The sequence below is a fragment of the Sander lucioperca genome, chromosome 3, assembly GCF_008315115.2.
Source record: "Sander lucioperca isolate FBNREF2018 chromosome 3, SLUC_FBN_1.2, whole genome shotgun sequence".
Taxonomy (NCBI): Eukaryota; Metazoa; Chordata; class Actinopteri; order Perciformes; family Percidae; genus Sander; species Sander lucioperca.
Window position 1 is genome coordinate 45,986,091 of NC_050175.1, and position 19,876 is coordinate 46,005,966.

At 41.1% G+C, this 19,876-nt stretch overlaps 2 protein-coding genes across 2 annotated transcripts in view; one reads left to right on the plus strand and one right to left on the minus strand.

The window, feature by feature from the left end:
• The window catches only part of LOC116062651 (chymotrypsin-like protease CTRL-1), a 222,391-nt gene that overhangs the window by 188,327 nt on the left and 14,188 nt on the right, over positions 1-19,876 (plus strand). The window lies entirely within an intron of this gene.
• Positions 3,420-18,148, minus strand: LOC116063137 (chymotrypsin A-like). The gene is made up of 9 exons (XM_031317997.2): positions 18,140-18,148; positions 14,922-14,952; positions 14,672-14,827; positions 12,611-12,858; positions 6,295-6,374; positions 5,689-5,788; positions 5,357-5,531; positions 3,828-3,961; positions 3,420-3,702 (listed from the first exon to the last, which is right to left on the minus strand). The coding sequence occupies exons 1-9, from the start codon at positions 18,146-18,148 to the stop codon at positions 3,541-3,543; spliced, it is 1,095 nt and encodes a 364-aa protein (XP_031173857.2). The 3' UTR covers positions 3,420-3,540.

A 19,876-nucleotide genomic window follows, 5' to 3' on the forward strand; every position in this document is an offset into this window, starting at 1 on the left:
CGGATTTAGAGTGGGGGATGATGATGATGATGATGATGATGAAAGGGAATGGGGTGAGCCTGTTATCGTCAGAGGTGCAAATAACCCGGGACTGCCAGATGGCGTTCCAGGGGACATATCACACCAATCCATTGGCTCTGGAAGAAAAAAAATCACACATTACAACCACAGTATCAAAAAAATAAAAAAAGCATTTTAACTATTTTGGCAAATAAATAGCACATACAAATTAGACCCACCGTTTTGTTAGTCTTTGTGTGTGACGATTTTAGGTCTATAGAGGGTCCTGGGGAGGGTCAGAGACTGTTGGGCATCGTCCTCAAATATCAATCTTTTTCTTATGTTCTCATAAGAATTCCTTATTTTGTCTCTTCTGATGACATAGTCGATGGTATCAAACTGTGTCTTCAATATCTCCCAGTCACACCATTGTATATAGAAGCCGTTTTTAAACCATTTCTCATATTCCTCGTTAGACACAGGATATGGCTTTAACTTCCATTCTTCACGACCTCTGTCTGCAACTAACTTTGCCCTTTCGGTGCATACGCTAAGGAAAATAAAATCCTCTGCTGGTCTGGTGAAACGGTCTGCTTCCACACGATAGATACCGTTCCCATTGCTGTTGTCCCATTGAGACACATACACTAGCTCCGGAAAGCCAGGATTGTCAAGATCAGGACAGACAACCTCACGAAAAAGACTCCAGTCTTTTACAGACATTGTACAGGCTGTTTTAGCTTTGCTAGATAAATCGACGACAACACTAGTATAGACGGCTAATGTCACATATCCGGAACTGTAGCTAATTGAATAACAGTAACCATTGACACCAGAATATTCTAGATCAGCTGTACACGTGTCAGTCATGCTTGTAGAAAAGATGTCGGGTCGAAATCTCTTTTTTCTGGGGGCCTTGCTCAAACCGAATGTTGCTCCAGTATTAGTCTCACCGCAACGCAATGACTCTTTTCGATGGACATGGCTCAAACCAAATGCAGTGGGATCTGTTCTAGCTGTCTCACCTTCTTCAACACCAGATGATCCGGATTGTTGTCCAAATGCGTAGAAAGACATTGCTGGAAAAATGCCGTCTCTTTTTCTTTCAAACAGAAAGAAAGAGCAAAATCTCCAAAGGGGCTTTGTTGAGGGGAAAAAACTTGGTAACAAAGCTAGCTAGCAGACTAGCTAAAAAACGGAGGATAAAAAAGTGATCAGACCGCCTTGAAACAAGGGTTTTTAAACACCACAAACCACACCCTGTAGGGCGTATTTACAAGTCACCAATAGCAAGCCCCCTCGTAACAGCTAGCCATTGGTCTATCAGATGTTTTTGTATGTAAATGATGATATGCGCTACCCGGAATCGGCCGCTAGAGACACGGTCGCGGTGCTGACGTAAGGACGCAATAACGTCATTACGTCCGCGAGATGCGCTACCCGGAATCGGCCGCTAGAGACACGGTCGCGGTGCTGACGTAAGGACGCAATAACGTCATTACGTCCGCGAGATGCGCTACCCGGAATCGGCCGCTAGAGACACGGTCGCGGTGCTGACGTAAGGACGCAATAACGTCATTACGTCCGCGAGATGCACTACCCAGAATCGGCCGCTAGAGACACGACAGCGCCACGAACGTAAGGACGCGATGACGTCATTACGTCAACGTGCACGCGAGACGTGCACGGAGGTTCGACCAATCAAAACGCTAGAAACACACGTGCACGCGCATTGCTGCCGGGTATTCACGTGCACGCGCATACCTGTGTACTATATACTACTGCTGTGGAGTGGCTTGTGTGTCCTCCAGACCAGACTCTGAGTCTCTAATGTTAGTTTACCTGAGGCTGAGCTGTCACTCAAACTTTCCCTTAACACTCATTAGCCAATGAGGACGCACCCCTGTAAGACCCGCCCACGCGAGAGTTTTGTGTCAGAATCGCAAACAAAGACTCTGGAAGCGCCAACGAGAAAGCTGGGAGCAGAACTACAAACGTGATGGAGAGACTGATCATTGAGAAAGAAGCAGAGGGAACTGGAAACAAAAGGACATAATATCAAACTAATATAAGACCAATAGTTTACAACTACACACATGTTTTGTTTGCAAGTTTTAAGTTTTACCTTTGAGGTGACACTTTTTTTGCTTGAGTTAGTGATTTTTGTTTGATACTTGAGAAGTTTTACTTGGAATTAAAGACACAAAAATAATCCCATATATCTCCTGCCGACGGCAGTAGTTTGAATGGTGTGAGACTGGGGTGTGATGAGTCCTGTAGGATGGTTTTAGCCTTTTTGTATATCACATTGCACTTTTCTGCTTTTTTGCACTTCTGGTTGGACCGAACTGCATTTCGTTGTCTTTGTACTTGTACTCTGCACAATGACAATAAAGTTGAATCTAATCTAATTTATATTTATTATGCTTTATTAATCCCACAAGGGGAAATTATAATGTTCTCACTCTGTTGTTATTACACACAGGCCTGAATTACACACACATGCTCAGTACCTATATATGCACTAATTGAGAGATGTCAGAGTGGGGCTGCCCATGGAAAGGCGGGCCAAAGCAATTGGGGGTTCTGCACCTCTCCAGCTACCAGTCCACCACCATACTTTGGTCCATATGGGGACTTGAACCAGCAACCCTCTGGTTCCCAGCCCAACTCCCTACTGACTGACTGACTTAGTTTAATTTAAATGTTAAAACAACAGACTTTCCTGCTGTTTCCAATGTGGCTTAGGGTTAACATATCATGTAAGATATCATCATGAGACTTCAGATAATTTCTTACATTAAGATAATTGTCTGTGAAATGTGTTTAAATATGCAAATGAGGCTTTATGTGATGCTACCTTTTGGTGAATTTAGGAGAAATCTGTGAAGAAACAGAAATGTTTTCTGTTGTTGTAAAAGGTAAACAGACAATAATCTAAGTTCACTTTAGAGGTGTTGGTTGGTGTATTTTACATTTTCAGCAAAGCTAGCTATTTCTTCCTGCATCCAGCCTTTATGCTAAGCTAAGCTAATATGCTAACTCACTGTTTCTCTGCCAGAGAGAAATCACCTGATTGGACAGAAGTATTTCTTTACTTTCATCAGCGTTCAGTGTGAACAAACTTGTTTTAATAACTTTTGGGCTTGCTGTTTGCCTCTGTGTTGTCTTTATGCTAAGCTAGGCTAACATGTTAACTCACTGTCAGAGAAAAAAACAGTAAGTTAGCATGTTAGCCTTCCCTGATTCTTTCAGAGTGAACAAATGACACCAACAGATGAGTTTCTTTGATGATCAGGGTTTTTTTATTCATTGATTTTTTTAAAGATTATTTTTGGGGGCATTTTCTGCCTTTATTTGATAGAACAGCTGAAGACATGAAAGGGGAGAGAGAGAGAGGGAATGACATGCAGCAAAGGGCCGCAGGTCAAAGTTGAACCCAGGCCTGCTGCGTCAAGGAGTAAACCTCTATATATGGGCGCCCGCTCTACCAACTGAGCTCTACGGGCAGCCTATTGATGATCAGGTTTAAAGAGATGCTCAGTTGGCGGTGATGATCTGGTCCATCCAGGCACGGAGCTTGGTGACGCGGGCGTACACGGCGGGCCTTCTGGGATTGCAGTCACCGCTGCCCCAGGACACGATGCCGACCAGAGTCCAGGCGCCGGCCTTCTGGCAGACCAGAGGACCGCCGGAGTCGCCCTGAAACACACAACCCAACGTAAAGAACATGAAGGAAACTACACGACAACTAGTTCAGCTTTCAGCTACTTTAACCACTAAATGAAGTAAACAAGCCCCGGTTTGCCGGCGTTAGCGCCCCTCACCTTGCAGGAAGAAACTCCGGACGCTCCGGCACAGATCATCTGCCTACTGAGGCTGTTGCCAAAGTAACGGCGGCACTGTTCATTGGTCAGCAGGGGGAGGGCGACCTGCTGCAGACGGGTGGGGGTGTTGGGGGCTGCAACACACACACACACAAACATCACTGATTGTAAAAAAGATCATGCCCTGTGCATTATGTTTCCACTGTGCCTGATCACGTGCTCTGCATGTGCACTCTGTGTGCCTACACTGACGACGCCCCCTGAACGCAGCAGCGAGTGAGAAGCACAGAGGAGCAGACATCAGCTGGACTTGAGTTTAGTCTGCGGCGATTTTGGATGGACAGTTTCTTTCTAGTGTGTGCGTCCATGGAAATGTATGCTTAATTGTTGTGTTAGGTAACACACAGTTAGTGTTTATTAGCTGTGAATAGGTTTCTGTTAGCTTAAAACAGGATTCAGAGCTAGCTGCTAGCTTGTAACTGTTTGAAGCTAACAGACTGTTGTAACTGTGTTGAACTGTGTTTCACATTCTCGCAGCTATTATATGCTGTTCACTGAATATTTTGGTTGTTTATTCTGTTTAAATGCTTTTTATAATTCGTTTGACTGTGATTTATATAGGTTACATGAATGCCTTTGTGTTTGCTAATCTTTAATTGATAGCTCATTGCATTCTAGTTATTATTGTTAGCCATTAACATTGCTCTGTGCATGCTATTCGTAGATGGCTATGTTTAGCTTAGGTTTGTCTTTGCTATTGGTCTGTAATTATCCTTCCTAAACGGTCTGTATTGCTGTGCTTTGTTGTTACAGAACAACACACACACAGAAACACAAGCCTATTTGTTTATATAAACACATAAAAACTCTGCTCCTTTCTCCCCACACTCTCACCTGAACATTGGAGCAGTGTCCTGACCCGACACCCTGAAGCGATTGCTGCCACACCTATTAACCCATATTTACACATTCTATCATACACTGATCAACACCCAGCGAACCACCGAGGGCCAAAGGTCAGAGGCCATCCACACAGAGACCCTACATGTTGGAGGCAACATCTCTTTTTTACAGTTTTCAGGGGTGATCCAGAATGAAAATCTGCTCGAGCAACATTAACCGGAACCTCTGAGCAACGTTACACAGAGATTTTATATAATCTCCTCTCTAATTGGTATATCTTATATTCATTAACAAACTCCTACAGATTTAACCCGATGGACTTAAACCTTAAAAACCGTAACTATGAGAAGTTATTAAAAAACTTGAGTCTTTGTTGAACGATGCTGGTGTGGTGTAGCGGACATTTTGGCTACGCAAGGTGTCTCACGGTTGCACAAATGCACGTCCGAGCCAACGGCCGTTCAGCTGGTAACCCCGACGTACGGGGAGGTGTGAGTGCCCGTACGTCGCGGCTTGCAGCTTTCATTCTTTTCAAACCTGCGAAAAATTTGGCATCTTCAGATTCTGTGTGCCTCAACTAATAACTCTACAGGCCCTGCCTTTGCTCTCCTCTAATTGGCTCTCACAGTCAGAGTGGGTCAGGCCCCAGCCAGTGGTCACGCATTTTGTGCCTCCGGCGATGTAGTCTCCAGTCTCGGCCACGCACACGGGGGAAACATGCGTGTTCATCTTTGCGGAGCTGGCCAGCTTCACCAGCTGGATGTCGTTGTTGAACCTGACGCCATAGTTATAGTGGGGGTGCTTGAACACCTGATAGGAAATGACATCGTTATGAGTGGCGAACACACACACAAGGAAGAAGAAAACTGTGAAATCTACAGCAACATACTGTATACAGATATGCAGTAGGCATTTGTGAAAACTACAGAATCTTGTTACAGCGCACAAGGAAAATGGCATGATGGGACCGCGAGCAGATGCCACTCACCTTCATGACCTGGATGTTCTCGGCGTTGGAGGAGCGGTCGTGCTCTCCGAGGATCACGCGGTGGGGCGTCCTGCACGAAGAGAACAGAAACACCTGAAGGAACTCATACTAAACATAGTTCATGTTGAAGTTGACATTGATCCCAGTATAACTTTTCAGATTCAGGGACTTAACCCTTGTGTTCAAATTTGACCCGTTTTCAATGTTTTTTGTATCAGAAATATGGGTTTCTTAAAACCACAAACAGGGCCAAGGATTTAAGATTTACTTAACAATGCAGAGTTGTCCCTCTGTTTGTGGAAGACTTGGGTACATGTATTTGGGGGTATAGCTATTCTTCCTCAAGAAAATGTGATGTTTTTCAATAAAGATGAAATGCTTTTTCACATAATTTATGACCATTATTATCACCATGTCTAGATGAGGAGTACATAACTCTAAAAGCATGAAGACAAAACTCACTCATAGTCGTTAGATCTGAGACAATTTTATTTGATTCATTGGGCTTGGGCCGTTCTAAAAAGTAGGGGAACTTAATGTGCAGAACTCATAAAACCCATGAAAGCGTGTACTGACCTGACGTCACAGTGAGCAGCCGTCACCACCCAGTTCTTGTTGACCAGAGAGCCGCCGCAGAAGTGGAAGCCATTGGAGTACTGCAACCAAGAAAACACGTTCACTAACACAACTCATGTTAACCTTAGTACGTGGTAGCTGGTAGCTCAACAGGTGAGCTAAAGTAAAAGTAGCAATACAACAGTGTTGAAATACTAGTAAGCGTCCTGTATTGAAATACTAACTTAAGTAAAAGTACATATGTATTTGCATCAGTTATACTTAAAGTACCAAAAGTAAAAGTACTCATCTTGCAGAATGGCCCTTCAAATAATATATATTTTTGGATTATAATTATTGATGCATTGACATGTAAGCATCATTAATATTATAGCTGGTAAATTTGTGGCTAATTTCAAGGGTCGTCGTTATGCCTATTTTAGGGGGGCTGAAGCTACCCCAAAATGTTCCTAAGCCCCCCCAAATAATAATACGATTTTTTTTTTTTTTACCAGTGCACTCTGTATCACTCAGTACGTGGAATCAATCTTCCTTCACCGTTCATCTGTTGGTGTCGTCGTGCACTGCAGTCTTTTATTTTTATTTCACAAACTGTCAACTGGCATTTTGAGTGATAAATCAGCGAAAACAACATTTTATTTCTCTGATTCCCTGCTATGTTTTAATGCTGCCTGGCGCTCTCTCTCTCCAGTAACTCTCTACCTCGCTCGTCCACATACCGTTACCGTGCCAGCGGCCGCTCGTGAGCCTCTCTCTAGAACACGCCGTTTCCACCAGTATCTCACTATCATTAACGTTATCCAAATTCATAATTAGAAACAACAAATAATATATCCAGCTACAAAAAAGCCGGAAAGGGAGAAAGTTAGACAGAAGCACAAAGAGTCCATGGCTATGAAGATGATCCACCGTCTGGTCTCTTCTCATTGGTTTAAACTGGCAGCTCTCAGAACGCTGCAGACCGCTGTGTTGCAGTAGCTGCAGGATTTATCTCGTCTCGTCACTAATCTTTGGTCTGGACTTGCTACCGCGCCATAGACTGTATAATATACCATAGACTGTATAATATACTGTATATTATACAGTCTACGTACCGCACACACAGTGAGTGATACAGAGTCAAATTGTAAGCTGTTGTTAATGACTTTTACTTGCTTCACTTCAGCTACATTTACTTGAGGTAAAGATAAAGGAATATTTTAGTTGGCTATAGAAACCAATAGTCTAGCTAGTGTAAACCAGTGAAATACAAGAAATAGCTCTCCTAGTAAGGTATCCAAAGCTCTCTATTCTTTACCATTAATATAGCCTGCTATCTCTATAGTATTAAAACAATATCAGTCCCTAAATATCATAGTGTCACTGTTAATGCTATTGTACCAGTATATCCTTCAATTCATTGAACACATGGATACTGGAAGATATTTTAGGAGAGAGAGAGAGAGAGAGAGAGAGAGAGAGAGAGAGGCACCAAGGCATGGCCTAAATTAAATTATTTCATGATATTTATTATATATGCTTGATTCTGACCAACTTAACTTTCTGCATTCCTTTGCTGTAATAAATTAAACAAGTATGTAGATGTTGCCTTAATGTAGACTAGGCTATATATGAGCATACATACATACATACCAACCCGTTCTCATTCCGAACTGGTAAAATCAGAACGTTTGGACAGTGGCTGTCAGCGTCTGATGCGACAAAAAAGGCATCTTTTAGCGTGTTTGTGTAACGCCCCGGGGAGAGCAGCAGTTAGAGAGGATTTAGAGAGTAGTATTTCACCCAGGAGAAAAGGGGTTTGCGTCCCGCTTGTCACGCTTGATATAGTCGTTCTTTTCTTTCCTCCCGCGTGTCACAGAACCGTACGCCCACCCACAACCTGTTCCTTAACATAACTGCGTCAAAATAGACGGCAATAGTCCCGACCAAGCGCGTTTACATAAAGTGCTAAAGGAGACTTTTAGCGTCAATAACAACGACAAAGGCACCTGACCAAGCGTCCATATGTTATGAGATGAGTGTGAGAACGTGTTGTACATACATACATACATACATACTAAAACTTTTATTCATCTTGCATTCAGGTTATTAAATTCAGACATACTTTAAATCCTGGTCAACCATATATCAACGAGCTAGTTCAGCGTATCATGCCTGACTGGAGTAGTGTGTTTTTCTTTAGGAGTGGGAAGGACAGACAGCATGTTGCCTGTTTTGTCATTTGGGCTGCTTGTTGAGTGCAGCGGCACTGAGAACATTATATTTCACATAATTGAAGCTCTTTTTTTAAAGATGAAATAGGATTAGTCCAATGAATCATTCCGTTTGTAATGACCTAACTGAAAGCCTCGTACCGAACGGTTCAATATGAATACGTGTATCGTTACACCCCTAGTAATTAAATAGTCTGATTTTGACCTGCAACTTATCTAATAGAGAGATGAATTAAGTATGGTATTACTTTACCACATATTTACACGGGCAGATAGATAACGGTTAAGTCTTAGTCTAAAGAAGAACTCAGCAGGAGCTCAGTCTGGCCTATGTAAATCCCCCCCATGCAGCTTTGATGTATCTAAAAGCTAACTTTAGAGTTTGTAAGTAAGATTTTGCAAGAGAAAGTTTTGCATAGCCTCGGGGCTAAGCCCCCGCTGTCTTTCAATCCTAGTGACGTCCCTGGGTATCTGAATGGGCTAATGATTGGGGCTTTAAAATATCAATAGAAAAAACAAAATACATGGTATTTGGACATAAGAAGAAAATGCCAACACGGCTGATACAAATATATAATACGACTATTGAAAGAGTAAAAAACTTTAAATTTAAAAAGACTGACATGGAAAAACATATTGAGATGGTTTTGTCTAAATGTGGGGAAATAATTAATGTTCTAAGGTGTGTGTCTGGGTCTGATTGGGGGCTGATAGTGACTCTATGATGATGATATACAGAGCAATGATAAGATCAACTATTGATTATGGCTCTATGGTATATGGGTCAGCAGCCCCTTCAGTGATTAGTCAAATTGATATAGTCCAAGCAAAAGCCCTTAGAGTGTGTAGTGCAGCGTTTCGTACAACTCCAATACCGGCGCTATTAATATAAACAGGGGAGATGCTGTTAGGTATAAGAAGACGTAAACTGGGGTTGAAGTATTTAATGAAACTAAAAGGACAGACTGGAAAATTACCAACAAAAAACCTGTTGATTCAGCATTGGGAGTTAATGGGAACAGCAAGATTGGTCGAAACAAACTTTACAGAAACACTTCTATCTATCTATCACTCATCTATGGCAGATGAAATTGGTATTGTGAATTTGAATGTGTGTCCACCAATATGTTGTTCAGATGTACCTTTGTGGTTGATTCCAGATCCCATTGTTGATTTATATTTTTTGAAAACAAGCAAAAGAAAGATGTCAGAGGGGGTAGTGGAGGAGATAAAATCCCGGCAGTATCAAATGTGGGGAGGCTACCTACAAATTTATACTGACGGGTCGAAGGATCCTGAGAGCGGTAAAGTGACTTTTGGTATTAGTATACCTGAAATAGGTTATATAAAAGGTTGTAGGATTCCAGATCACTTATCAGTATTTACTGCAGAGTTAGTGGCAGTTCTATGGGCAGTAAGGTGGGTTGAAGATAACAAACAGGAACACTCTGTCATATGTAGTGATTCAGCTGCATCCCTAATTACAATTAAAGGTACCAAAACAAGGTCCAGGCCTGATTTGCTTGTGTAAATTATGTAGGTATTGTATAGAATTCATAAAGCAGGGTATGAGGTGGGGTTTCTGTGGGTTCCAGCGCACATGGGTGTGGAGGGTAATGAGGAGGCAGATGAGGTGGCAAAGACAGCAATGCAGAAGGAAATAGTTCAAATTTACGTTCAGTAGCCTATGGGTCACTAGATTATGCAGAAATAATTAATAGGTCAGTAAAATAAATGTGGCAAAATTCATGGGATTGTGAAAGGAAGGGGATAAACTTATTATTCAGTACAAAGAATGGTAGAGAAAGAAAGACGTGATTATAGATGTCAGAGAAAAGATGCAGTAGTTTTATCCAGATTGAGGCTTGGGCATTGTGGGCAAAACAAGCTAACAAGCTAACTAGCAATGCTAGCTAAAAACAGCAGGGGAAAAGTGAATAGACTTGTCCTTTTAAACACTACAAACCACACCCTGAATGACAGTTGGACACACTGTCCTGACCCCTAACTTTTTAGCCGTTAACCATTGGTCTAAACCTACGTTTTAACACGTTTACAAAATCTAAATAAGATTCAATATTATCCCCATCCGTCACACCCCCCTCCGTAATATGGATCCCATCACGATGTCATCATGCATGCGAGCTGCGCACGCAGCAACGGACGACATGTCCCAGTTTTCATACAGCTACTGCAGTAGTGTGCATAACACTGTTAGCTCAGCAAACAACAGACAAACAAAATACTGTATCCAGTACAGGTTACAATTACAGTCCACTAAATGTACATGTACTTGACTTCATGTTACTTCATCTGTTACTGTTTTTGACAACAACCACACACCCGCTTAGCAGAAACATATGACTTAATTCTGTTGGAACCAGTTATCCGCTGTTGTTGCTAATCGAAAACACTTTTAGAAATTCTACTTCTCGTGATTATAGTACTGTAAATGAAGTAAACAGAGAAAGTGCAAATATAAAATAAGTACACTACACTATAGAAGTACAATGCTGCAGACTGAGGGAAATATAATTAATTTCTCTCCATATACCCAAAGCAGTCACCATGTCAACATGGAGAATCACAACAAAACATGTCCCCGTTGTCATACAGCTACTACAGTAGTGTGCATAACACCGTTAGCTCAGCAAATGACAATACATAAAATACTGTATCCAATACAGCTACATTAAGATTTGTTAAACCTTATCATGATGAAAATGGATCATATGGTGAGAGCTTATAAGTTAAAGCAGCTCATAATAAAGGTTTAGTCACAAAGCAACCATTTTAAACACTTTCAGGGCTATTGTCATAAAGTAAAAGTAACATTAGTGTTAGACCCCAATGCTAAAAGCATTGAGAAGCACCCCAAACGGGGTTGTCACAACTAAATTAGTGATTTAATAGATTAGTAGATTGGCCCATTACTGTGAATACATCTGTTAGAAGGTAATATAGTAAGTTGACACTATAACAAGGACAGACTTATGGGCGCTACAAATATAAAATACTGTATCCAGTACAGGTTACAATTACAGTACACTAAATGTACATGTACTTGACTTCATGTTACTTCATCTGTTACTGTTTTTGACATATCTTACAAGGGAGAAACCAAAATACAACATTAGCTAACCTAAGATGTTTACACGTAACTATCTCCCATATTGGTTTATAAGGTTAGCATAAAAGAAAGTGACATTTTTACATTAAGATTTGTTTAGATGTTTAGAGGCTAAAAACACGTTTAAAACTTGCCCTGTTTCAGCCTGTTGGGTGCTAACTCTAGCAGGAGGATAACACGATGTAGGCAGCACCGATTGGTTTTGTTTTTCTTGCTACTGACAGCACTCCAAATTAACAAACAACAGAGCTACGTGTTGAAATAGACCGGAATTCTCCTTTAAGTTGTTGTGAGAGTGTGTGAGGTGTCCGAGATAAACTCCAGACTGAAAGCCAAGTTCATTCATTTGCTCACAGAAACGGGATTTTAACCCCCACGTTATTCATTTTATAACGTCGGCATTGGAGGTAACGAGTCTCCCCTGGCTTTCTGACTGTCGGAAACCAAGCAATCAGGAAAGGTTAGCACGTTGAACATTTTAAATTAAACAGCTTGGTAACATGAGCTTGTTGCCCCGTGTGTGCTGATGACCTCATCTGTTGACATTTCTGAATGCCTTCCTATAGTTCTTAATAATATTACAATTATAATATTAAATTAATAATAATTCCTATAGTTGCTTAATAAAAGCTTTCCACACAAACACACGTACGTGTGTCATTAGTATGAGAAAGAAATTAGATTTTAACTGACGGCTCGTACAGAAAAATTCAGCCCAATCCAGACTCTAGTGTGTGTGTGTGTGTGTGTCTGTGTGTGTCTGTGTGTGTCTGTGTGTGTGTGTGTGTGTGTGTGTGTGTGTGTGTGGTGTGTCTCTGTGTGTGTGTGTGTGTGTGTGTGTGTGTGTGTGTGTGTGTCTGTTTGTGTGTGTGTGTGTCTGTGTGTGTCTCTCTGTATGTGTGTGTATGTGTGTGTCTGTGTGTGTGTGTGTGTCTGTGTCTCTGTGTGTGTGTGTGTGTGTGTGTGTGTTTACCTGCAGGGACACCTGCCAGGGCCAGGAGTGGGGCACAGCCTCCTCACCGTTGATGATACGAGAGTATCCAATGGTACGAGGGTATCCGCTGATGGTACGAGGGTATCCGCTGATGGTACGAGGGTATCCGCTGATGGTACGAGGGTATCCGCTGATGGTACGAGGGTATCCGCTGATGGTACGAGGGTATCCGTTGATGGTACGAGGGTATCCGCTGATGACGGGAGTGATAGCAGGAATGCCGCAACCTGGTGACATCATGGTGACATCATTTACAAAAACAACGTTGCGTTGGGTTTAGGACTTTCTCCATTAGAATGATCCATCTGACTTCTTGTGTGTGTTGTTTGGACTCTATCTACGTATGTCTACAGAAACCATTCAACAATCTTTAGGACATTCCTAGCATGACTGGGCTGGTTTCTCCCTCTCACACCTTTAAAATCATTTTAAATACACACTCCTATCAAACCGTACAGTGTTCCACATCTTTTGGCATTGCTCTACTTTTAAACAACAACAACGATTTAGTTTAACTTTTCAAAAGAAATCTTTAAATATTTCTACATTAGCTTTCAGCTTTCAGCATTCACACGCATTTTATGCAGGAAAGTCACGTAGTAGTTCAGGAACGATCCCCTCTAACTCATTAAACTGTTCCTTTACTTCACATGCAGCTAACAGAAAGCACAAACATGATATTTGCTCTGACGAAGCCCCTGTTTTCATGTCAAGACGATGAATCAATGAAAAACCAACCCGTTCTCACTCCAAACTCGTAAAATATGGACGTTTGGTCAGTGGCTGTCAGCGTCTGACGCGTCGGAAAAAAGCGCCCCAGTTTACTGCTGGCTACAAGTTAGCAATCAAACAGTCATAGATTTTTTGAAATGATTTCCGTCTTCTGTTATTGTTTGTAATGAGAAAAGTTTATTATTTTATGGATTTCACAAATGTCAGTATGACACGTTATGCCGTAAAGCGTTTTAATCTGAGCATGCGCGACTCACATCTGCACTCGACTCACATCAGGTAGTGACAACGTACCGGGCAGAGCAGCAGCTACATGGGTTTGAAGATGAGGTAACACTAAGAGCGACTACGGTAGCGAGTAGTATGAAAGGCCGAAATTCCCCAAAACGCAGGACTTTCACCCAGGAGACCAGGGATCGTGTTCCGTGTGTCACGTGACCTAAAGTCTCTTTCTTCTTTTCCTAAACCCAACCGTCCCGTTCTTCCCGCGTGTCACGGAAGCGTAAGCCCACCCACAAACCTTTCCTAAACGTAACAGCGTCAAAAGGGACGCCAATAGTCCCGACCAAGTGCGTTTAGATAAAGCATTTCATTTTCTTGATTTAACTACTGTGTTAAAAACCGGTCAAATCTGGGTCTGATATAAGCTCTTCTTCCACAATGCAGTATCTCTGCTGTATACTTTCAGGTATGTACTAACACCTGCATTATTTATTATTTATATATGTAAGGTTGGATAAGTATTCCTGTACATTTTGTCACAGTTCGGCCCAGAATCCCCTCTTCTTACCCTGTGACCTGTCATGCCTCTGCTGTTCCTGGACTCCGGTCCAGGTTTTCCCTCTATCCTGGCTCCTGGTTGACTACAAGGGAGTTGCCAATCATCAGCTTGCACTGCCACAGCTGTTGCACTCTCCTCGTTAGCCGTAGCTTTTAAGCAGTGCCAGGAGGAACACTCTTTGCGAGATTGTTACGTCTTTCAGTGTGGATTCTAGTGTATACACTTGTTCTATTGGATTTACTGGTTTTTGACCATAGCCTGTGTGTTTTTGGACTGGGATATTGGACTTTAACCTTCCTGGAAACCTTCGCTTGGACCTTGCCTTCCCTTTTTGTCTGCCAACCTGTGTACCAAACTCTGCCGTTTTTTTGCCACTTTGGATATCTGACTGAGCCCAGCCTGTTTACCTCTGCCGTGTTTTTTACTTTTTGAGTTTACGCTGCCTACCTGGCTGCCTATACCTGTGTTTCTTCATTAAAACCTATATAATCTACTCTGAGTCTGCTTTTGATTCCACAGTCTCTTACCTGGCCTCACTGGCCCTGACACATTTGTTGCTTGAGTGATAATGTCACCAAAGAGAATGAATAAAGCAGTTGCCGTGGACATGAACATACCAATATTAACATTGGCCTTCTCCAACAGCGTGGACACACTGACATCATTGTTCTCAATGGCGTTGCCTGTGGAGTAGAAATCTGTTCATCCGTGTATCTGTTACACAATGTACAGCTTTATATTTTTACAGAATGTGTCTGTAAAGTAACCATGTCTTACCTGAGTTCTCCTCAGACTTTTCAAAGGAAGTCTGTAATAAGACACAAAGTAACCGTTGGTTAACCTTCCAGAGGCCTGTACTACGAAGCGAGATTTGGCGTTAACGAGCTAACTTCAGGTTTAACCCAGGGTTTCCTGTACTACGAAGGTGGATTAGTTGTTACCGGGTTCAATCACCGTGGTAACTTATCCTGAACACCTAACCTGGTCGGGAGCAGGTTATGTTGGAGATCAGAGATCAACCGGTGTAAAAGCCCCGCCTACTGACCAATCAATACTCGACTGATAACGGCGTCACCGCTCTTAGAAGATCAGCTGGAGCTCGGTGGGCGGAGAGAGAGAAGTGCGCTCATAAAAGTTAAAACATTTAGAGACCGACAACCCCATTAACATTCCCTGATGGGTATCTTCATGAAAGATATAGATTTTCAGCGGACGGAATTACTTATAGGCTATTTGTCGGCTTCTTCAGCCGTGTGTTGCCAATACGGACATCGGTTAGAATTATGTTTTGATATTATTTATAGTGGGTGTACTGTACTGTATATTGGCCAGAATCTGCCTTTGGGGCAGAAGGGGGGCATATCATAGTGGGGGGGTCTGGGTGTCCTCCCCCAGGGAAGTTTTAAGCATTGATGATTTCATTTCCTGCATTCCGATACACTTTTATGCAACAATTTACGTTTAAAAAAAAAAAAACCTTAGAAAAAAGCAATGATGACAATTCAACATGTATCAAAAATATAATAGAAAGTATGTTACATGTCATTGGGCATTTTTAAGTGGGTATATAGACATCCTGGAGCTTACTATCACGTAGACTACACCACTGGAAGTGATATTGATAGGATAAGCGTTGTGATTTACGCATAACAGCGTCGGCTTTTTTGCCAGCTTTCCTTCCTGCATTTTGCCTGTTAAACCGTGTCTGTGTTCTTCATATTTATGTAGAATTATAGTTTGCTCTTCTTATGTAAAATATGCGGCTCTGGTAGATGTTTGCGATTGGTCGTCGTGGTGCGCAAACACCGCCTCTTTTATGTGAACGTGCGCCGCTGGATTGGGAAACCCTGGGTTGACTGAACTAGTTGATAACCAGCGTCGTGATACAGGTTATGCGGGACCGCGGTTGTTAGGTTAGGTGAAGCCGGATCACTGAAAGAAATCCAGGACACGTTGATCTCGCTTCATAGTACAGGCCTCTGGTGTTCTCCGGTCAAATCTGACACATTTTCAAAAAGTTTCTACATCACAAATCTGGGTTTTCTTTCAACTAAACTGTCCAAAAAAGAAAATTACATGGATGGCTCCATATAACGCACAAGTAACATCAATTATCAGCTGACTACTTTCATTGAATTTGGGTGTTATATTAAATTTTATAACATTTGAAGAAAAGAAATTGACAAAATTACGTTTCAAAAAAGTTTCAAAAAAAGTTGGAAAAAATTTGAAAAAGAACGATAAAATGTTTAAAAAAATAAAAGTTTTTATTTAAAATTATGACTGAGAAAACCAAAAAGTTGCCTGGTCAACACAAAGGTTAAATAGAGCTGGATCGATATGGAGCCACTGAATTTAACGTGGAAACTGGCTTCTAAGTTCAGAGAGAATTTAGTTCAGTCAGTGATTTGACTTTTATTTCAACACTACTTCAGCCTCATTGTGGGTGAAAACTAGTATGTTTTTCTTTATATACATCTATCGAGGCAGAGAAAGCTAATTTCTTGCAATCACACACTGTATTAGAATGCAACACAATCCTCAAACTACAAAGAATCTCACTGTAACTCTCCTGTTGTCCTCCAGTCAAATATGACCCATTTTCTAAAACTTTCTATATCAGAAATTTGGGTTTCTATCAACCAAAATGTCCCAAAAAATACCGTGGATGGTTCCATACAACGCTCCTCACAAGTAATATCAATTGTCAGTTCACTACTTTCATTGAATGTGGGTGTTTTATTAAATTTTATAACATTTAAAAAAAAAAAAAAAAAAAACGTCAAAGAAGCAACAAAAACATCGGCAAAACTGAAAAAAAAAAACTTGGAAAAAAGTAACAAAAATTGACAAAAATGTTGGAAAAAGCTGCAGAAAAAGTTGCATAGTGGGCAGGAGGACAACACAATGGTTAACTTTAGCAGTTTTAGGGAAGCCCTGAAAGGCTTATCTCCTATGTAGGTGTTATCACTACAGAAGAGTTCAGACTATCACTCAGAATCACGAGTTTAAACTCAGAACTCAAATACATCTTTCCCATGAGGCCCTAATCCTCTTCCGTATATCTCCTATATACGAGAGATCATCCTAAAGTGGATCTTAGCTTATGAAGGTAAGCCTAATGCCAACTTCCATTTGAGATTTTTCAAACATTTTTTTAATATTTCTGCATTTTCATCAATGTTTCTCACATCATTTGTAATTGTTCCATACTTATTCATAATTTCAGTTAAAAAATAAATTCAGACCTCACAATGTTCTACATCGTTTAGCATCGTTGAACTTTTCAAGTCAACAATTCAGTTTAGCATCAGCTTTTTCAAAAAAACTTTAAACATTCCACATCTTTTATACATCAGTGGTGTTTCAACTTTTTAGTGAAATTCATGTTAATTAAAACAATCTATCCTCAATACTAGCTATTAAACCAGTTTAGCTTTAGCAATTTAGCTATTCAGCATTCCCTTGCATTTTCTGCAGGAAATGCATTTTCTAGTCTTAAAGTTGATCTTGGTTTGACCAACAGTGGCTCCAGGTTCTTTTTCACCTTGCCTTACAGGGCTTCCACACAATTTACCAAATGATCTTTGTTTACACAAAGGTTTCCATATAAATGACCACACAATTAAATACTAAACGTTCCCAGATACTGTACATTGACCAGTCAGACTATACTGCAAAGCCTTGTATATTATTGGGGACAAATGTAATTATGCACTCTAAAATTTCAGAATGTATTACATTTATTTTCAAATTGTATCATAAAATTGTTGAGAAAGTGTCTGTCCATATGCATGAAAAGTGTGTGATGAGGTTTACCTGTATAGTAAAGCTGTAGACAGAGAGGAAAAGGACACTGAGCACAGCGGCCTAGAGCATCATGGTTATAGGACAGCAGCAGCAGACTCAGAAAGATCCTGGGGAAACACAAGTGGGCCAACTTATATGGGTGTAAAAACCAACTACATTTCATCCTAATATGGCATACTGCTCACCATAGACATGTTGACAAATTCTGACCAACTGGAAGTGGCGGTTATTATTAAATAGGACAGTAGTTTGTGAAAGATGCAGGCTGTTTCAGGCTGTCTGTCCCCAGGCAGGAGCAGATAACACATTTTAGCAGTCAATGATATAAAAAAAGGTCAAATTGATCACTGACAAAAACGTGTGTCTTTTTAGACTCCAACATGAAAAACAAATCCTAAATTAGTAGTCCCAAGGTATGAACGGCAGAAAGGCATGTTTCTATTCATTTTTTAGGAAAGGTTTTAATTCACAGACCTAAAGCTGAAAAACTAGAACCCGTTTTCTGAAGTTACTTTCTGCTTTTTTGCACTTCTGGTTAGACGTAAACTGCATTTCGTTGTCTTTGTACTTGTATTCTGCACAATGACAATAAAGTTGAATCTAATCTAATCTGAATCTAATTAAAGTATATATTGCTGGACTCCATCGAGACCAACTAGAATATTTGGTGAGTCTGAGACTCCACTAAAAATGGTTTTGAGCAACTCACGTTAGCAGTTGTTGTTTACGCTATCCACCATTTTCCCAGTCAAAAAAAGGCGATCTCCAAATGCAAATGAACGGACTCCATAGGAGGAAATGTCCTTCTTATATGACACTGCTTTGACTGGCTCGATAGACAGCGAACGGAAGAACAACAGCTATAGTGAGTTGCTCAAAAGCTTTCTTTTTAGTAAACTCTGAACACAACCAATGTTGTCAAAGCTTTAGTTAAGGTGTAGAGCTCCTGGTTATAGTATATCTTGGTCACCGGTGGAGTTAAGGTGTAGAGCTCCTGGTTATAGTATATCTTGGTCACCGGTGGAGTTAAGGTGTAGAGCTCCTGGTTATAGTATATCTTGGTCACCGGTGGAGTTAAGGTGTAGAGCTCCTGGTTATAGTATATCTTGGTCACCGGTGGAGTTAAGGTGTAGAGCTCCTGGTTATAGTATATCTTGGTCACCGGTGGAGTTAAGGTGTAGAGCTCCTGGTTATAGTATATCTTGGTCACCGGTGGAGTTAAGGTGTAGAGCTCCTGGTTATAGTATATCTTGGTCACCGGTAGAGTTAAGGTGTAGAGCTCCTGGTTATAGTATATCTTGGTCACCGGTGGAGTTAAGGTGTAGAGCTCTTGGAGATATTTGGAGCAAAGTCTCATGTTGTGTCGAGCCTTCTTAGTGGTTTAAAAATAGCTATTTTGAGGCTAGCATCAAAGTGTCCCTAGCACTCCCATTCAAAAGGCCATTTGACCCAAAAATGAAAATAAGGTAAATCTTAAGAGTGGCGATACCGTCCTAAATATGCTTTTAAACTAAACTTTGATTCAGGTACATTCACAAAAAGACCCTAGGTTGCATTTCGGCGAGAGTTACGCTTTAAATTGTAATGCCTGAGAACAAGGCTCACACAAGTAGGAAATTCATGAATTTTACTTTTTGCTAACTTTTTAGTGTCTGAACACCTGAAATTTCTTCACAATTTGTTTTTCATGTGAGAGGTCACAAAGATGATTGCTGCATATGCCACCATTAATCATGTTATTTATCAATGTTAAAGATGAACCAGGTCAGCTCTTTATTTGAAGGGCCACGCACGATGAACAGCAGCTAGGCTTTCAGGGTCATCCGCTCTCAGAGAAAGGTATTTCTGTGTGTCGGTTATGGTTAGCATGATTGTAACTCAGCAAAGCTAACATTAGGGTTCGCTGACAGAAGCTCAGTCTC